This window comes from Podarcis filfolensis (genome assembly GCF_964270895.1).
Source record: "Podarcis filfolensis genome assembly, chromosome: 2".
Classification (NCBI taxonomy): domain Eukaryota; kingdom Metazoa; phylum Chordata; class Lepidosauria; order Squamata; family Lacertidae; genus Podarcis; species Podarcis filfolensis.
Window position 1 is genome coordinate 43,415,972 of NC_139605.1, and position 17,585 is coordinate 43,433,556.

The following is a 17,585-nucleotide window of genomic DNA, read 5'->3' on the forward strand; positions in this document are numbered from 1 at the left end:
CCCGAGGGAGATCCATCTTCCATGTGTTATAAAAAGTAAACCACACTTATTTGACCCCAGTTATTTGACACAGAGGGAGAAACCTACAGATACAGCCCAAAAGCTGCGCAGGGAGTTTTGTAAATATGGGAAAATTTTAAAAAGCCTTTGTTCCTCACTTGACCTGGTGCAAAAAGATCTTGTTATCTGGAGCAGCCCTGGTTGCCTAGATAAAACACTATAGCCCCACACACCCTTACCTGAGAGTAAGCCCCACTGAACTCAGTGCGGCTTTCTTCTGAGTAGACACTTAGTTATTTACTAGATGCAAGTTAGCAGCACCAGACGATCCTGCTTGGGTAGGCACTGGGGTGGATTTCATCCTGCACCTTGCAGAGTCGCACCGACACTGCCAATGGGCCCTGCTTCATTCGGCAACATCCGAAGGCCCTGATCCACGGTGCTGGGGTAGACTGCTCCCTGGACCTTGCAAAGTCAGGCCCAGGCTGCCACTGGGCCCAGCAATGGCGGCAGCAACAAGCAGCTCCGGCTTGCCCAGCCCTACCCATTGCCACCCCACCGCTGCACTTACCTGACCTAGGGGCTCTGGATTGCGGGTTCTACTGGTCAAAATGGGAGCCTCAACGATCACCCTCTCCCACCAGAAACACACCAGGACTGCTCCAAGGAAATGCAAAAATGAGTGCTAGGCCCTGGTGGTCTGCCGCCTTACCCACTTCTGATTGGTCAAGCAGATAGCCAGCCAATCAGGATTTTTTTTAAAAATGGATTTCCCCCTTTCACTTCTCATTTCCCTGGAGTAGAGTATGGTGGACTGTGAATTTTACATCTGGTGAATTAGGGAAGACTAATGGACCTGGCAGGCCCAGGCAAATCTCCTATAAAACACACCCGTTATGTAAATATCAGTTTCATTTTAGCACTCTGCTGAATCTTCTGTGAAAATGGCAGCCAGGTTTCACTGGAAACGTGAAGTTGTGGGACTGTAGAAGGAAGTGTTATATTAAGAATTAAGAGAAATGACTGGATGCATTGGGCCACAATTCTTCCCAGCCCCCACCTTGAGAGCCCTCTGGGCACCCCACCCCACCCCATTCACCAGTGGAGAAACTGTTTCTAGCATTTTTGTATTAGGGGCTGGTCCTGTTCTTTATGTGACCCAAGCACTTATTCAGAGGTTTGGTAGGGAATTAGGAGGAGGAAGTTCGGTGTTTTCCTCCTGTTCCCTCAATGGCAACCTAAACGCATAAGTGAAAGCGATGATGAGTTATGTCAGGCATGTTCAGCAGCAGTGGCACAAGTCACTATACCCACAACTGCAGCATAAAGCTAATCCATATATCAGTTAAGGTTGTTCATTCTTGTTTGGGGAAAAAGAGAGGACTCATATTTTGAATGTCTGAAGTTCTTGGGCATTTTTTTTTTCTTCAAAAAGAGAAACACAAAAATTTGTTTTCCCCCTTTACAATAAAATCCTGTCAGCACGGCTAATCCCTAGGGAAATCTAAAGTATAAGCCCCAGAACAGTAAACAAGTGCACGGTCAAAACCATGTAATCAAGATGAAGGCCTCCTCGTACTGAGATTACACACCCCATTGCCTCCAATCACAGCCAAGGACGGCGGGAACGCAAGTTCAGAGTCATCTGATTTTGAACGGATTGACAAAGCATGGCTAACAATCCAACAGAAATCAAGAACTACATGGGATTTAAAAAGTCAGCTTTATTTTTGTGCCTTGGATTTGAGGTAGATTAAATAATTGAAAAGGCTAGGCTATTAGGTCATGATTTCTGTGTTGCAGCTGTCTAGCCCAAGTTGACAGACACTCTGCAAGGCCTGTTGATTTAATAAGAGAGGCATAGGAAATCTCTGTGGGTAGCACACGACGAGCAGTCAATGAATCTGAAAGGAAACATGATTGAATGGGGTGGGGGAACTAACCAGCATTTATAAAGCTGTGATTAGCTGGAGGTCCTATGGCAGCTACAGTTGTGTTTTCTGAATAAGTGCAATAATGCATATGCAGCAGTGAAGCAACTTTGCTACAGAGAGTTATTGCTTCATATAAAACTTGAACTGAGACCTGCAAGCTCGACAAGTGAACAGCCATGAAAGGTAAGATATACTTTTATGTAGACGTATTGTGAAGGGGTATTACTTTGCAAATAAACTATGCTTTAAAATCCAGACAAATCAATAAACCACAATTTTTTTGTGGACTCAAGGAAATTGTTGCAGGCTAAGCATACTGATTCAAAATGCATCTCCTTATCTTCCTTATATGAATGCAACATTCAGAAACAGTAATCAGGCATTTGTAGGGTCAGTTCAAATATTTGTAGGGGGACTTCAACACTATTTTTGGCAATGAAGTTTGAGAAATTATGTACAAGATAAACTGTAATCTCAGAAAGTGAATGGCTTCGTATGAAGGCTGACATGCTTGGTTATTAAATCAAAGGCTCTTAAATATCTGTATCTTTTAGGAAATTTAAGTTCTACATTCAGTGACTTTCCCTGAATATTTCAATACTATTTGACTTGAAGCTAAACGTTGTGCATGTTTGCCAAGTGCAAAGTCCCTCTGATTTCTTTGGGATTTACCCCAAAATAAATGTACACAAGACTCAAGCCCTTAAGACTCCTGCTTAGAAATAAGAGATACTACTGATCTGCCTCAGGGACCATTCATGAAAGGAGACGGAAAGCTTTTATCAATCTGGACATATGGCTCTTAGCTATCATTGCCTGGTATATGATTGCTTTTACTGTGTGCATACATACAAAGAATGTTGTCTGAGAAATATTATTTATAAAAAATAGTACTCATTATATTGTTTGCGCCATTGTAAGGAACTGTGTGAACTTCATTCACTGTTTCAAAGACAGGAGACATTTAAGATACCAGAGAATGCTGAGAATGCTTATGGATTATAGACATGAACAAGTGAACCATAATATGAAATATTGGTAATAGAATTAATAGAACTATAGATAATAACAGCAATAGAGATGTTTAAGAACATTTGTTCAAATAAGAGTTACTAGTTATCGTACGGTGTACAGTACAAAAAAGGAATAGACTCACGGAAATTAATGAAACTTAGTCGGGTCTATTCACTTGCATGGATCTGTTGAGAATAGGATACAACCCTCTGGTTTTATTTTTTTGATGTTTGATCCAGAAAAGCATCCCAGACACTTGCTCAACACACCAGATTCAGTTCACTCAAATGTGCATATTGTCTAGATCTCTAATGCATGTTGGCTATCTCATTCATTTCAATGTGCAAGCCGGTGAGCCACTGGAAAGGAATTCATAGAACTTAACAAGGAAGCTCTAGAAGGCTGGAAAGTTTCTAAACAGTTAAGAATGCTGTAGATCGGAGTGACTACAGATCACATGACGAAATATAAGAAGATGAGAAAGACTTGCTGAAGTAAACAAAGCCACTCATAGTCACTGGTTTAAGTGTTTTTCATAACCATGGTCTTAGTGTCTCCCAGGGAGCAGCCAATGCGAGGCTCATCAGTGAATAAGTAACATGGATGAAAAATTCCTTAAGCAGCAGTTGGACCTGCTGTTTTATTATGAGGCTTGACCAAACCATTAATACTGATAAAAATAAAATTACAATTACGCTCCACTGAAAACAGTCTGTTGAATGTTTTCTAGCTCCCTCCATGCTGTCAGTGGAATTCATTTACTATGCTGGGTGTAAAATTCATAGGGCACATTTGCATTTCTGACAAAGTTTTAGGATTCTCCCCAACAAAGCTTTGAGTTAACCCTTTGAATTTAATGGATCTAAATGCTGTACTGTTTTTAACACCTGAGTGGGAGCTGCCCAGAGTGGTCATTAATTTCAATTGGTCTACTTTGAGTAGGACTAGCATTGGCAACAACCCATGGAAACTTGGTTCATTTAGATACTGTATATTTGAGAAAATTGCTGATATGCATGACATGAGGATTTTATGACTATAACTACAGTTCATCCTGCTATTCAAATATGCAAACTTACTCTGTACATATCTTCAATATACTAACTGCCATCACAAGATGCAGAATGTAACACTGATACTTCTTTTCTTGTTGCATAGGTTCATTGCTTTTGATTTCAAGTGTCATCTTGCTAACAGATGTGCTGAGTGGCTGTCCTCCAAAATGTCTGTGTAATCGCTTTTTAAAGACAGTGGACTGCAGGAATCGAGGGCTTGTTGAAGTTCCTTCACACTTACCTGCTGAAACTCAAATACTGCTGTTGTCAAATAATCGCATTCAGAAAATCAGTCAAAGTGCTTTTGTTGACACTCTGGCCCTCAAAATCCTGGATTTATCTAATAACTCTATCACGGGTCTGTTGCCTGGCACATTCAAAGAACTGCAACATCTACAGATACTAAACCTAACGAAGAACTTCATTGAATATGTAGACAACAAAACTTTTAGTTCGCTTTCACGCCTAAAAGAGCTGGATTTATCCTCCAACAATATATTAAGTATGCCTGGAACTCTGGGAAAAAATACAGGGAACATAACTTTATTGTCTATGAAACATAATAAACTTCAGAAAGTAGACAGACTTCTGTTGGAATCGCTCCCAAACCTGAAAGTTGTTCTGTTTAAGGGTAACTTCTGGCAATGCAATTGTCAAGTCTTTGGCCTTAAGTTGTGGCTGGAAAGTTTTTTATATAGAGGTAAGTAATTTTTCTCTGTTACATATATAATGTATATCCAGCAAATGTCATTAAGACATATCTCACCTTCGCTATTTATTGAAGTTTTAATTCAAGGGAGCATCTAATAACATGGAAAATGGATTTGGTGGGGGGAGTCGCTGAGTATGGATGACTTCCTGATGTAGAATTTACTGTATAGCCTATACACTTCCTACACTTGATACTGTGTAACAAGGTTTAAATATAGCAATAAGTGATGATGGTTAGGGTTGCCGATATCATACATTACAACATTCTTAACTCTATACAGCAGTTTCTATGACTTCTGCTTATTGAGAGGGTTCATATTACGTTTAGTAGTACATACATGGCTTTAACAAATTGTTGACAAGGCAGCTACTTGCACACTGTAAGAGCATGTTGGGAAGTCTGGACCATTCACTTATGTTATATATACTGAAGCCACAACGTAAGAGCCTTGCTGGATCAGGCGAAAGATCTGTTGACCCTGATCTTTTGTTGGTAATGGAGACCTGCTAGATGCTTTCCTGATGTTTCTGAACAGTTGTTTGTCCCCCCAGCAGCTAGTATTGGGACCTTTTCTGTAAACTATACCTTTCCTGTAAACATGGAGCCAGGGGCCATCATGGCAGCAATTTATTTATTTATTTGTCATTTCATATCAGTGTCTTTAGGTGACCCTAAGTTTTAGAATCTTGAGAGCGAGCTTTGTATCTACATTAATCAACAACTAACATCAATTCATTGGTTTTTATCCCAATCTGTACTGAATTAAATGAATTCATGGATGATAAGACTATCAATGGATACTAGTCATTAAGGCTATGCTCTGCCCCATTGGTCATAGACAGTAATGCTTCTGAATGCCAGTTGCTGGAAACCACAGTTCTTGCACTCATGCTATGCTTGCAGGTTTCTCAGAGGCATCTGGTTGGCCACTGTGAGAACAGGATGCTGGACTAGATGGGCCTTGCCCTGATCCAGCAGGCTCTTATGTTCTTGAAATGTTATAAATGTGTGTATTTATTGTTGATGTTTTTATTGTTGAATCACTTCAGGATGTTTTATGTGAAGCAATTCATATAGCTGCAATTCAATACACATGTTTCAACTCAATCAATTCAACCACTTCTAACACAAATAAGAGCATACCCGTTACAAAGGAAACAAGTGGAGACACTGCTGTCATCTTTCCAAAATTCAGCATGGTTTCAAACTAGTAGTAGTAAGAGCAGATATATTGATCATGGAGCAATACATCATGCAGTTCTGTACTCAAAATATTTATTCAGAAGTAAACTTCCTAGTTAGCAGGCTGAGGAATGAAACTAGAGGAGTCCAGCCTTCTTACCTTATGTGATGGACACCTTAGCTACTGACTACATGGGATCATGATTAAGCTAAAATGTAGAAGAGAGAATTGGGGGATGGAGCTTGTGGGTTTCTTTACACCTCCTGCTTTTCCTGGAGGAACCCAGCCTGATGGGTGGGGTATAAATAATAAAAATATTATTATTATTTCAGAATTTGAGTACTGGATAAAATATACTCCCAAGGTGGTCATCACTTTCCAAGAGCCTTGAACGGTTAAAATATTACTAAGTAATTTCTTTCCATCCTAGGATATATTGCTGGAGTCATGCTCCATACAGACATCTTCTTATAAGCAAAAGAACATAATGAATGAATATAACTTAACTGTTAAGTTTGAAGAATAACTTCATAAATTTATCTCAGGGAAAGAAGCTTTCCAAGACAAATTAAGAACCCTTTTTGCTTTTCCCATCTTTGCACCATTCTAATCTGCATACATTTGTAACATGAATAGAAATCAAGTTACTATCAATGCTATCTGGGAAAAGCACATGTTGTATATTCCACCAGCAATTTTTCATTTCACTAGCAGTTTTCTTGTAAGACTTGCATAAAGCAAACTGATATATCCTGTGTTAATGATGCCCAATCCTCTCCCAGATCCACTAAATAATCTGCCCTAACTTAATATCCCCCAAATGGATGGATGGGCACATACACACACACACAAACAAAAATAAGAATGAAATGTCCACCTTAAAAAAACCCACACACACAAGTAAAACAGCATAACAATCTGAATATTACCTATGCTAAAGGTACACTAGAACAAAAAGTTTTAGCCTGGTGTGCAAATGTCCAGTTGTGCAGTTAGATAATTGCTGAGGATGGATGCAATGGAGGACAGTGGGGATGGGGGGGAGTTAGATAATAATATGTAGTCCTTCACTTACTACAAAATGTGGTAAGCAGTGTTTCAAAGGAGGAACCTTTCTGCTTGTGGGAGAAGCTATATTTTTGTCCCAGGAAATACAATTTAATCACATGGCATCTTTCTGGCAACATTAACACCCATTGTCAGAATACAAAACAGCCACACTGTCCACCTGTCAAATTTGGCCCATGAGGCAGAACCTGATAAGGATCTCACCCATGGAGTGAAAAAGTGTTAGGATATAGTTCCTTTCGACCTTAAAAGGTTCCCTTGACTATTGTATGTCACATGCCTGTTTACTTCCAGCACTTGCTGGGAACTTCCGTTTGCATATAGCTTTTGTGTTACTGTTTTGCTGGAGACGAAGGGAAGCAGACATGTTTTCCTCTGTTCCTAAACTATGCTGAATAAAATGCTGTACATTATGCTTACACATTTCTCTGTCTGCCTCTTTGGCTGTGAGAAGACTTACGCATTCTGCTAATAGAGCGTGCACGGGTCTCTAAGCATATCTGAGGCTCGTGTTGCTAATTGATGCTGTTCCAAGGGAGACTGGCTGCCGGCCGGTGGCTGGAGCCAGCCTGATGCCTGCCTGATACCCCCATCTTCCCGGCAGTATCCCAACAAAAAGATCCTCCCCACCACTGTTGTGCATGTTCTACTCAGATGCACGTTACAGTGAGCCCAACTGGGCTTATTTCCAGGCTACTGTGCATGGAATTACAGCCTTATATGATTCTTTTATTGTTTTTTCCAAGCCATTCATCAGCAGTTGTGGTGGACAATCCCATTGTAATTATTTGCTGGACAACGGAATAATCTTCTTACAAGATTATGACTGAATTTTGAGTCTCCATTATTCTTTCCTACCTAATCCCATCAACGTGCAGTAAATTGCAGCCCAATCGTATCCATTTTAATGCACAAGTAATTTCCACTAAGTTCAACTCCTACATAATGCGTTTAGGGCTGCAGTTGTACAGGACAATCCTAAGCAGTCAAAATTAAATCCCATTCAGCTCAATGGTGTTTACTCTCTGGTAAGAGTCTTGGGGTGCAATCCTATGCACACTTTATTGGGAGTGAGTTCCACTGAACTTAGTGTGCCTTCTTCCTGAAAAAAACATGCATAGGAGTGAGCTCTGAGAATATTTATATTACACTGAAGGGCATCATAGCATTTTTTAAAACAAAAATCACATAAAATCTTACAGTCATGGCAGCATGAATTCTACATACAAAATACTGCAGATCTGACTAAATTCCAAGTCTGAGAGAATGGGAGTGAACATTGTTTGAATATGCAAGGAGGGCCTTTTATATACAAGTTAAAGAAGGCAGACAGAAAGCAGATTTGTTGAAAAATGGCTCGCATTCAATAACTCTTGGGATAGCAAAAAGCAACAGACATATTACATCAGTTTTACTACTATATAACTTTTATATCTGTAACTTCTGTGTCCATACTTTTTGCTCACTTCATTTTATACCTATATGTATACTTATAAACAGAAACAATAAAATGGAAAAAAATAGGAGATTCTTCCCACCCACCCCTTTGTATGCTCAGACTGAAATTCACTCCTCAAGTGATTGAAGACATGTGTGATAACATTTTTGTCCCTGGAAAAAGAAACCAGAACCCTAGAAACCAATGTAAAGTCAATCCAAAACTAATTTCTCTGCGATCTTATACATACAGTTGTTTAAATATAAAGTGCAGTCAAAGAAAGTGTAGTATTTCCTACCTGTTAACTATCTCCTACCCTCAGTCCATCTCTGTTTCTTCTCTCCTCTTTAGCCATTGTATCTTCTGGGCCCCTACGTCCTGGTCCTATCTCCTGGCTCGTCTTGCTACTGAAACTTCCCTCAGCCTCTTTGCTTCCTGAGCTCTTTGTCTCTGCACTCAATTTCCACCAAAAGCACATAGACCTTCTTGGTCCCAGACCTTTCACTTCCTTCACAACAACTGTTGTTTTGTGGCATGCCATCACTCAGATCAGGCCAACTCTCTGACACTGAATGGAAAACATCTGATCATTCTCACATTAAAATAGGACCTAATTTGCTTTTGTCTCTGCTCAGCATCTATTTAACCATGGTTTCCAAAACACTGTTACTATATGGTGGCCATTTTAAACTTTCTCCATGTTGGCTTTAATCACGGTAATGTTGGGCTTCAAGCCAATGGTGTATCCCCCCCCCCCATTTGTAACCTTATTATCACCATTTGTTTTCCTTGGTTGGACTGTTTTCCAATAGCATCTATGAATGAAAGGAAAGCTTAAGTTTCACAAATGACTAACAAAACTACACACTAATATGAGGTTTTTCCATTGTTGTAATTTAACTGTAAACCAACTAGCATAGAAGATGGTTGTCATTTTTATACAGGAGAAAAATCAGTTTCTTCATTACTTTAGTTAGTGGGTGTTTGGTTGGTTCTTCTGAGTGAGCAAGAGCTTGACAAATGCTCCTTCTTTTCAGGAGGAATTAGTGACAGTATCATCTGCTCAGCGCCTGATCATCGGAAGGGAAAAGACCTCCTGAGAATTCCTTATGAATTGTATGGAATCTGCCCTCCTACAGCTTCTGATGTCCACCAGGCCAATGCTCTTCACTATACTTCTGAGCACAAAAGTTCTCCAAAGCTTGCCCATCACAATGAACACGGAGGAGACAGCAGCCGGTCACACTGTGAACCGAAACCAAAGCCACGGCCCGTTAGCTTGCGTCATGCAATTGCCACTGTAGTAATAACTGGAGTGGTCTGTGGGATTGTATGTCTCATGATGTTGGCTGCCGCTGTGTATGGCTGTGCTTATGCTGCAATCACTGCAAAGTACCACCGTGAAAAGAACCCCTCTGGCAAGGAGAAGAGGAGTCTTGAGGAAAAAGAGTCATTTGAGAGGTCATTGGCTTGAGCTACTGATTGCTATGGGCTTTCAGAAACATATACTACTCCCCTTGCCCAACAAGCTGAGTAGAGTCAGAATATGGCTGATTTATTAGTTATTTGATTTTCCACATTCAAAACTGTTTGCATATAACTACAGAGGTGCCAACAAGATTTTTCTGGCCACTGGTATACCATATGTAGATTGGGCAATCGGCTGCACTTGCCAAAGACACACATTTGCATAACAAAATATATTCAAATGTCATGTGCAGATTTGTACCCTCTTTTGCAGGTGGAGGTGGAGTGCCAAAAATAAAGCCAGTAATAAGTTGTCCAACAGATGGAATGTCAACCAGTGAAGTTTTCCCCCTAATTGTAGTTCTATACTCCACATTCTACCTGCCACATACCTGTTAAAGGTACAATAGCCCTACAGTCCTCCAATGCCAGGGAGACTTTCAAATTTCAGCAGCACCATGTGCCAGGCCAAAATTTGGTACTCCCCCACCTCTCTTCTTCCTTTCTGCTCAATTCAATATGTCATAGGTCTGATGCCCTGTGGTGCCCTCTAGTCTAGATGCCCAGTGCAGCAGAACCAGTCGTGCTGCCCAAAATCCACCTCTGCCAATGCCAATACTAAACTACACAAAGAACTCAAGTTTCACGAGTTGCAAACAAGGTGTGTTACTGTAGGTCATGGGTAGCCAAACTAAGGCCCAGGGCTGGGGATGGCCCAATTGCCTTCTAAATCCAGCCTGCAGACGGTCCAGGAATCAGCGTGTTTTTACATGAATAGAATGTGTGCTTTTATTTAAAATGCATATCTGGGTTATTTGTGGGGCATAGGAATTCGTTCATTCTCCCCCCAATAAAAATACAGTCCAACCCCCCCCCCCAAAGTCTGAGGGACAGTGGTCTGGCCCCTGCTGAAAAAGTTTGCTGACCCCTGCTGTAGGTCTCTCGTGTGCTGATCTTAGGGCTCCAATACTATGTTAAGTGGAGGGAGTAAAAAGTGATTTAAGATTCATAGCAATTCTGTTCAGATACTCATGCTTGGATAAATTCAAGATTTAAATAGTTCAAACCCCAGTATTCATTTGTTGTGGTCATTTATTAATGCCCCAACAAATACACTCATGGAGTCTGAACTGGCGGTGACGGACCAGGACTGAGACCTTGGGACCATAATACATGGCTTGATGAAGTTATTGACCCAGTGTGCAACAGTGGTGGAAAAAGCAAGTTTGATGGGAGGAGGCAGCAATGCTTCAGAATAGCAATTTCTGGAAACCACAGGTGCTCTTCCACTCAAATCCTGCTCGTGGGCTTCTCATAGGCATTTGGTTGGCCACTGTGATCACAGGATGGTAGGCTAGATAGACCATTGGCCTGATCCAGCAACAATAACATTTTTTTCCTTTTTCTTTTTTGAGCCAAAATGATTTGACACACCCACTCAGCCATGAAGTTTGCTCGGTGCCCTTAGGTAGGTTTGCCATATTTCAAGCAGTGAAAATTCGGACGGGGTTTTTTTTGGGGGGGGGGACAAAGTTTTGACTAAAGTTGTTGGGCTTTTTTGGCAAAGAGAGAGAGCCGATTTTGAGCTATTTTTATGGAAAATTGGCAAAAATGGCACTGCTGACATAGGCTGCCGTACATCTGGATTTTCCCAGACATTTTACCATTTTCCACCCAGGCACTGCTGCCAACTGCAGTATTCAGGATATGTCCAGGAAATTCCAGGTTTATGGCAATCCTAACTTAGGCCAGCTTCTGTTTCTTCACCTAACCTACCTCACTGAGTTGTTGTGAGGGTAAAACAAAAGGAAGGAGAACCATGTACACTGCAAAAACCCATTTAAGTTTTTATACCAGCAGCACCACTCCTCCCTGGAGAAGGAGGCCCTAAAGGGTGGTGTAGGAAAGCAGAGTTCGGCATGAGGCTGTTATCTCTCTCAAGGCTGGTCTTACCAGCATAAGCACTGAGTTGCATCTCGCCTCACTTGGTCACAGTCTTGGAGTTGCCAAATTGGCTAGATGTCTGTACAATAGCAATGAAGGCGCAGGCTACTGCATCCCAGCTCTGGAGTACCTGTGACTCATTTTGTGTGTCCCCTGTCTCAGTATTCCCACTCTGAGCATCAGTATGCCCTTTTTTGACTTGATACATTTAAAATCATCTGCACATTACATTATATAGAAATATTTAATGTGTTCCGATCAAAAGGTTGCGGTTCGAATCCCCGCGTTGAGGTGAGCTCCCATTGTTCGGTCCCTGCTCCTGCCAAACTAGCAGTTTGAAAGCACTTCAAAGTGCAAGTAGATATATAGGTACCGCTCTGGCGGGAAGCTAAATGGCATTTCTGTGCACTGCTCTGGTTCGCCAGAAGCAGCTTAGGCATGCTGGCCACATGACCCAGAAGCTGTACACCGGCTCCCTCGGCCAGTAAAGCGAGATGAGCGCCGCAACCCCAGACTCGGTCACAACTGGACCTAACTGTCGGGGTCCCTTTACCTTCAAGCCTATGTGTAGCATTTTAGCCCACAAACAACTAGTTGCAGCAACATGCTTACTAACACTGCAGATGCCGGCAGACATTTCAGACGTGGAAAAATATAGATCTAATCATTTAAATTAACAAATGCAAAGCTAGCATTTTGCAACTTGGGGCATTTTATGCCTAATGTAGTTAGATGAAAGGCATCATTTGCTATATATTCTGCGAGAATAAAAAATTATCTTCCACAAATGCTTGCAAGTAATTTTCAAATGCATTGCAGGTTATTTTTAGATACTCATTGGGTACCAAATAGCAGGAATCCCTACTGGAATGCCCTTAATTTGCAAAGCACTGGTGTGAACATCTGCTCCTAAATACTGAAATTATCTGCATGGGCTCATTTAATTTTATGTCTCAAATAAAAATATCAAAAGCAGTTTTCTAGAATCTGAAACTTAGAATGGAAATACATTTTATTTTGTATCCAATTTAGAAACATTTTATGATTGTTATTCCTTTAACATCTTCCCAAGTGAAGTTGCCTATGCCATTTTAGTTCCAGAAGCTATATATTATGAACAGACTTGTTCATTTGTAATTTTTAACTGTGATAAGATAAAGATTATGTTCTCATGCCAGAGATCACCAACTTTTTTATACTAGTGGGCACATTTTGAGGGCACTGGGGTTGCCAGTTACAAAATAGCTGCCAAGGGCCCATGGCATAGCATAAAATGACTTCCATGAGGAGTGTGGTATAACACAATATTAAAGAGACATCCACCATTCCCCAGGGAGAAAACATAGACTCAGCAGCAAACCAGATGTGATACTGATTGTGAATGCAATTGATGTGCACATATTTGCTATGCAAATAGCAGTCATGGGGAAGCCTAATCAGCCTTGTTTAACTATCTTTCAGACACAACCGAAGTCCTGACAAAAATCACCTCTTGGAAGATATATTTTTTCCAAGTGAAGTCTCCAATTTGATTTTCCCTTGAAATCCAAAAAGCAGTCTCACTGAGGAGATTTCTGTCAGGATTGTGTGAAGGAAAGAGTTGAACCCCTCCACAGCTGCTATTTACATAACAAAAAAGTAGCACATTAATTGTGATAATCATGTCTAGTTTTAGCCTGCATCATTTATTATGTTTCAGCTAGGTTGGGCATTCAGACAACCCAGACAAACAGAGACTAGGATATTACCCCTAAGCTCTATCTTTAAGGACTGGGGATGTGGGGAGCAGGGAGGAAAAAGAATAGCTATAGTTCTTGACAGACACCTCTAGCTTCCAACCAGTGAATAGCTTTACCGGGGCTCTTTTTTAAAAACTTTCAATCTCAGTGCTTCTAGAAGGGATGTAGAAAGAACTCAGCTTTTCAGCTGGTGCCAACCGAGCAGAAAACACACATCTCAAACAGTTTATCATTCAGCATACTTCCTAATTCTTGCATCTATCCTATGTAGAAGGTTATTTATTTTCAGGTACCTCTATGAAGTATGCTATTTTCATTCAAATTGCTCCAGAAAACATGGGAGAGCTGCACCATGCCCAGCTCCACATTCACCCTCTGAACAGTGAGGGCTCTGGCTCCCTCAAAAAATACACTGGGGGGCGGGTCACAGTGCCTTGGGTCCTAGGAGTCTGTGCACAAGCCCTGTTGCACTAATCTGTGTGAATTTTTGGCAGACTTCACCCCCTCATCTGAAAAGAAAATAAGCTATAGGTATACCCTAAAATGGAAAAGTAAAGGTGACTACACAAAATATTCTTTAACCTATTTGTCTAAAATATTGCAGTCACCCATGCACTAGCAGCTAATACACCTGCAAATTTCATCATTTTTAAAAAAGTTATGGTTATTTTACTATGCGGTCAATGGGGCTCCATTGAATTTTCTGATCTATGGCTCACTTCTTCTGCTTCTACAGAAAGTTCCAACACTGGAGTGGAATGGGCAACATGTTTCTGACACTTTCCCCATTTCCCATTACCGATTACAATGTTTAATATAACGATTATAATGTTGAGTGGGTTGCATTCTGAAGCAACAAGTAAATATATTTCTTGATTGAAAAAGGTAGCATAGACTCCATTTTGTTTGTGATGCACTGCATTTCCCCTTACACTTCCCTTGAAGCCATAGCATTCAAAGAAAATCTCTAATAGAGTGGATATTGTTGCAAAGGATTATTCATGCTTGTAAATGAAATTGTTTTCCATGTTTCTGTTGGAAAAATCTATCAAAATAGATTTTAGACTGGAAGAAATAGATTATCTAAACTAGTGTCACAGTTGATAATAAATCAATAATGCAAGAAGGCCTTCAAGAAAAAAGAGATTTGAGAGTAAAGAATATGGTGTAGTTTGTTTTTTTTTAAAAAAAGCTCTAGTCCGGCTTCTCAGTTTTAGGATCCTGTTTTCAGTATTTCTTGGAGAATGAGGTGGGCACATATAGAATCCTGAAGCTACTAAGCAGGTTACAGTGCTTTAAAACTGTATGTTGGGCATCCCTAGAATATTTTCCTTTGTGTTAAGAGGACACCAGCAACAGTGAACGAAAAGACACCTGTTAAATGCAGCTGATACTTCTTTGTGGTACATACCTTACTGCTATATTTAAATCTCAAATAGCCATAGGAAGAGGATACGCCCTCAGAAAGATAATGAGCATGATAGCAAAAGATAGAAGGCATCTGACTTTCTCTTCTTCATATTTTCTCTATTGAAATGAAAAACCAGCAACAGCATATAAAACCAGTAGTCAGACTTCAGAACTAGGTGTTAAAGACATGCTATTAGAACAGCATGGCTCTGAACAGGGTGGCTCTGAACGCATTCTAAGCATATATCTTCAGTAGAAAGTGATTTCATAGACCTTTCCCACAAAAGTCCAGTCCTGATTAGCTTTCTTCATTTGCTGTTTTGTTGTTGCTATTGTTAAACAGCTAAGCTCCTTTGGGAGGAAGGGTGGGATATAAGTTTAATAAATAAAACATCTGGGAGTCTACTAGCACATCCTGATCTACCTTCTGATCACCCCTAATCCATATACGACTTGGGAAAGAATCAACATTGGTGTTCTCAAATTCTTTTGGAATGCCAGTAAAAATGTTGATAGTGGCAATCTGATTTATTCACCTTCATTTTGTTTGTTTTGCTAAAGTTTTCTACAAACTCTCTCACGAAAGGTTCCTAAGTAAACTTAACCACTTGGTTGTGAGCCTGAGTTTTAGCTTCTGTGCAGCCAATGAGTTAGAAAGATTTCAGAGAACTCAGAGGACAGTTCCAAGTACCGGTAACTAATATTGTGGTGAAGAGCACCTGTTCTTCTCACTAGCCAGTTTATCTAATAATAAACTATTTTCTGCTGTAACCTTTCCCATTATGAAAGGAGTTTGATGACATTCAGACCACATGGTCAGCATCCTATCTCCAGTGAAAGATAACCAGAACATCTGCTAATGTGCAATTAATGCTCAGTGGCATCTCCTGCTCTTCAAAGTGCTTCTCATTCAAAAAGTCTAATGTTACTTTAGCACATCCTGAAACATTAAACATGTATTATATGCAAGTGTTCCTTCATTGGTTGAAAGTTGCATAATCTTATTAGAAGCACATTAGAGTTTTTCTGACTTACAAAGACATTCAATGCTGCATTTCCCTGTGGGCAGGGCTCTCTAAAACAACAAAATTTTGTAAAAATGCATTGAAGCAAAAATAAAAGTTATCCTTTCAGTGTGTCCTGGAAGTGTATCAGGACTGCATTGATCCTCAAGCTGTGTGGTTGGGCTAGGGATGTCAGATAATTCCAGCAAAAATGGAAAGTGGAACAGAAATTACCAACATTAACAGACTCATCCCATTCCCAGAATAAAATTCAGTCTAGAGAATACGATCAGTATTCACTGTTGTGATTGTTTTCAACCCACAAAGGATACATAATGATATGTAATTGATTGTTTTCCCCACCGCTCTGCAATCTGCCCTCTGTTTCTTTTGCACTGAAATGAATTGTGTGGAACAATTCAATGGTAACATATGATAACATAATAATAAGCTGACCTGAGTCCCTGTCAGGGAAAAAGATGAGATATTACTTAATAATGGTTAATTATGTAATTGATTTCAAAAACATTTGCTCTAGTAGACAGTGAGACAAATAACAGCAGAACTGTGACAGATCATAAACAGTGCTGATTGAAACAATTATGTGGGAGTGGACATTCCTAGCTTGGACATACTTAATATGTGATAAGAGCATGCAATAAAGTTATTTAACAACAAGTGTGCCTTGATAAATTAAGCCACATGTTGGGTGTATTCACCACTGTATGCCGAGAGTGGGAAAGTTCCATGCAGCCAAAATCCCCACCTCAGTGCCATGAGGGGTCAAGAATAAGGATGTACCAGGAGTCCTTAACACACCTGACAGCTGCATGGAATCTCTAAACCAGCATTGCTTCCCCAGAAAGCAAGCTCCCAACTACAGAAGTTGTAAACATTTGAACATGTAAGGGGGACTCTAGCAAAGGCAAGTACCCCTAATCAAATGTTTATGAGCAGAACTTAGGCAAAGGCAGCTTTGCTTGCATGGAGGAGTGTGTAAAGCTTATTGGCCTTGGGATGCTCTGCCAACATTCATATCAAATGCCCAAATGACTTACAGCAGCTGGGTTTCACATGCCATTTCTTAACATTTTGGATCTCATTATCATCGATGGTACCTTGTACTCAAATAGTATTCACCAGTAAGGCTAGGGGAAAGTTCTGTTCATTTTGTATTTTAATACAAACTAATTCACACTTCCTTGAACAGCTATCTTTAAAATTCACACTACTCTGAATTTTGCAATGCAGTTCTTCACCCCCCCCCCAAATAAGCATTCATGTATGAAAACAAAACACAAATGCATTACAGCGGTACCTCGGGTTAAGAACTTAATTCGTTCCGGAGGTCCATTCTTAAACAGAAACTGATCTTAACCTGAGGTACCACTTTAGCTAATGGGGCCTCCTGCTGCCGCTGCGCTGCTGGAGCACGATTTCTGTTCTCATCCTGAAGCAAAGTTCTTAACCTGAGGTACTATTTCTGGGTTAGCAGAGTCTGTAACCTGAAGCGAATGTAACCTGAAGCGTATGTAACCCGAGGTACCACTGTATGTTAGGAGAAACGGCTTGCAAAAATGTTTATATCAGGCAAAACTGCTTGAAAAAAGCTGTACA

At 40.4% G+C, this 17,585-nt stretch overlaps 2 protein-coding genes across 3 annotated transcripts in view; one reads left to right on the top strand and one right to left on the bottom strand.

Annotated features, from left to right (window-relative positions):
- Window positions 1-17,585, bottom strand: part of CACNA2D3 (calcium voltage-gated channel auxiliary subunit alpha2delta 3) — a 488,574-nt gene that overhangs the window by 73,328 nt on the left and 397,661 nt on the right. The gene's annotated exons all lie outside the window — the stretch shown is intronic.
- LRTM1 (leucine rich repeats and transmembrane domains 1) lies at window positions 1,464-17,231 on the top strand. Its single transcript, XM_083603116.1, has 3 exons — window positions 1,464-2,117; window positions 4,107-4,703; window positions 9,442-17,231. Exons 1-3 carry the CDS (start codon window positions 2,111-2,113, stop codon window positions 9,876-9,878), a joined length of 1,041 nt encoding a protein of 346 aa, XP_083459242.1. The 5' UTR covers window positions 1,464-2,110; the 3' UTR covers window positions 9,879-17,231.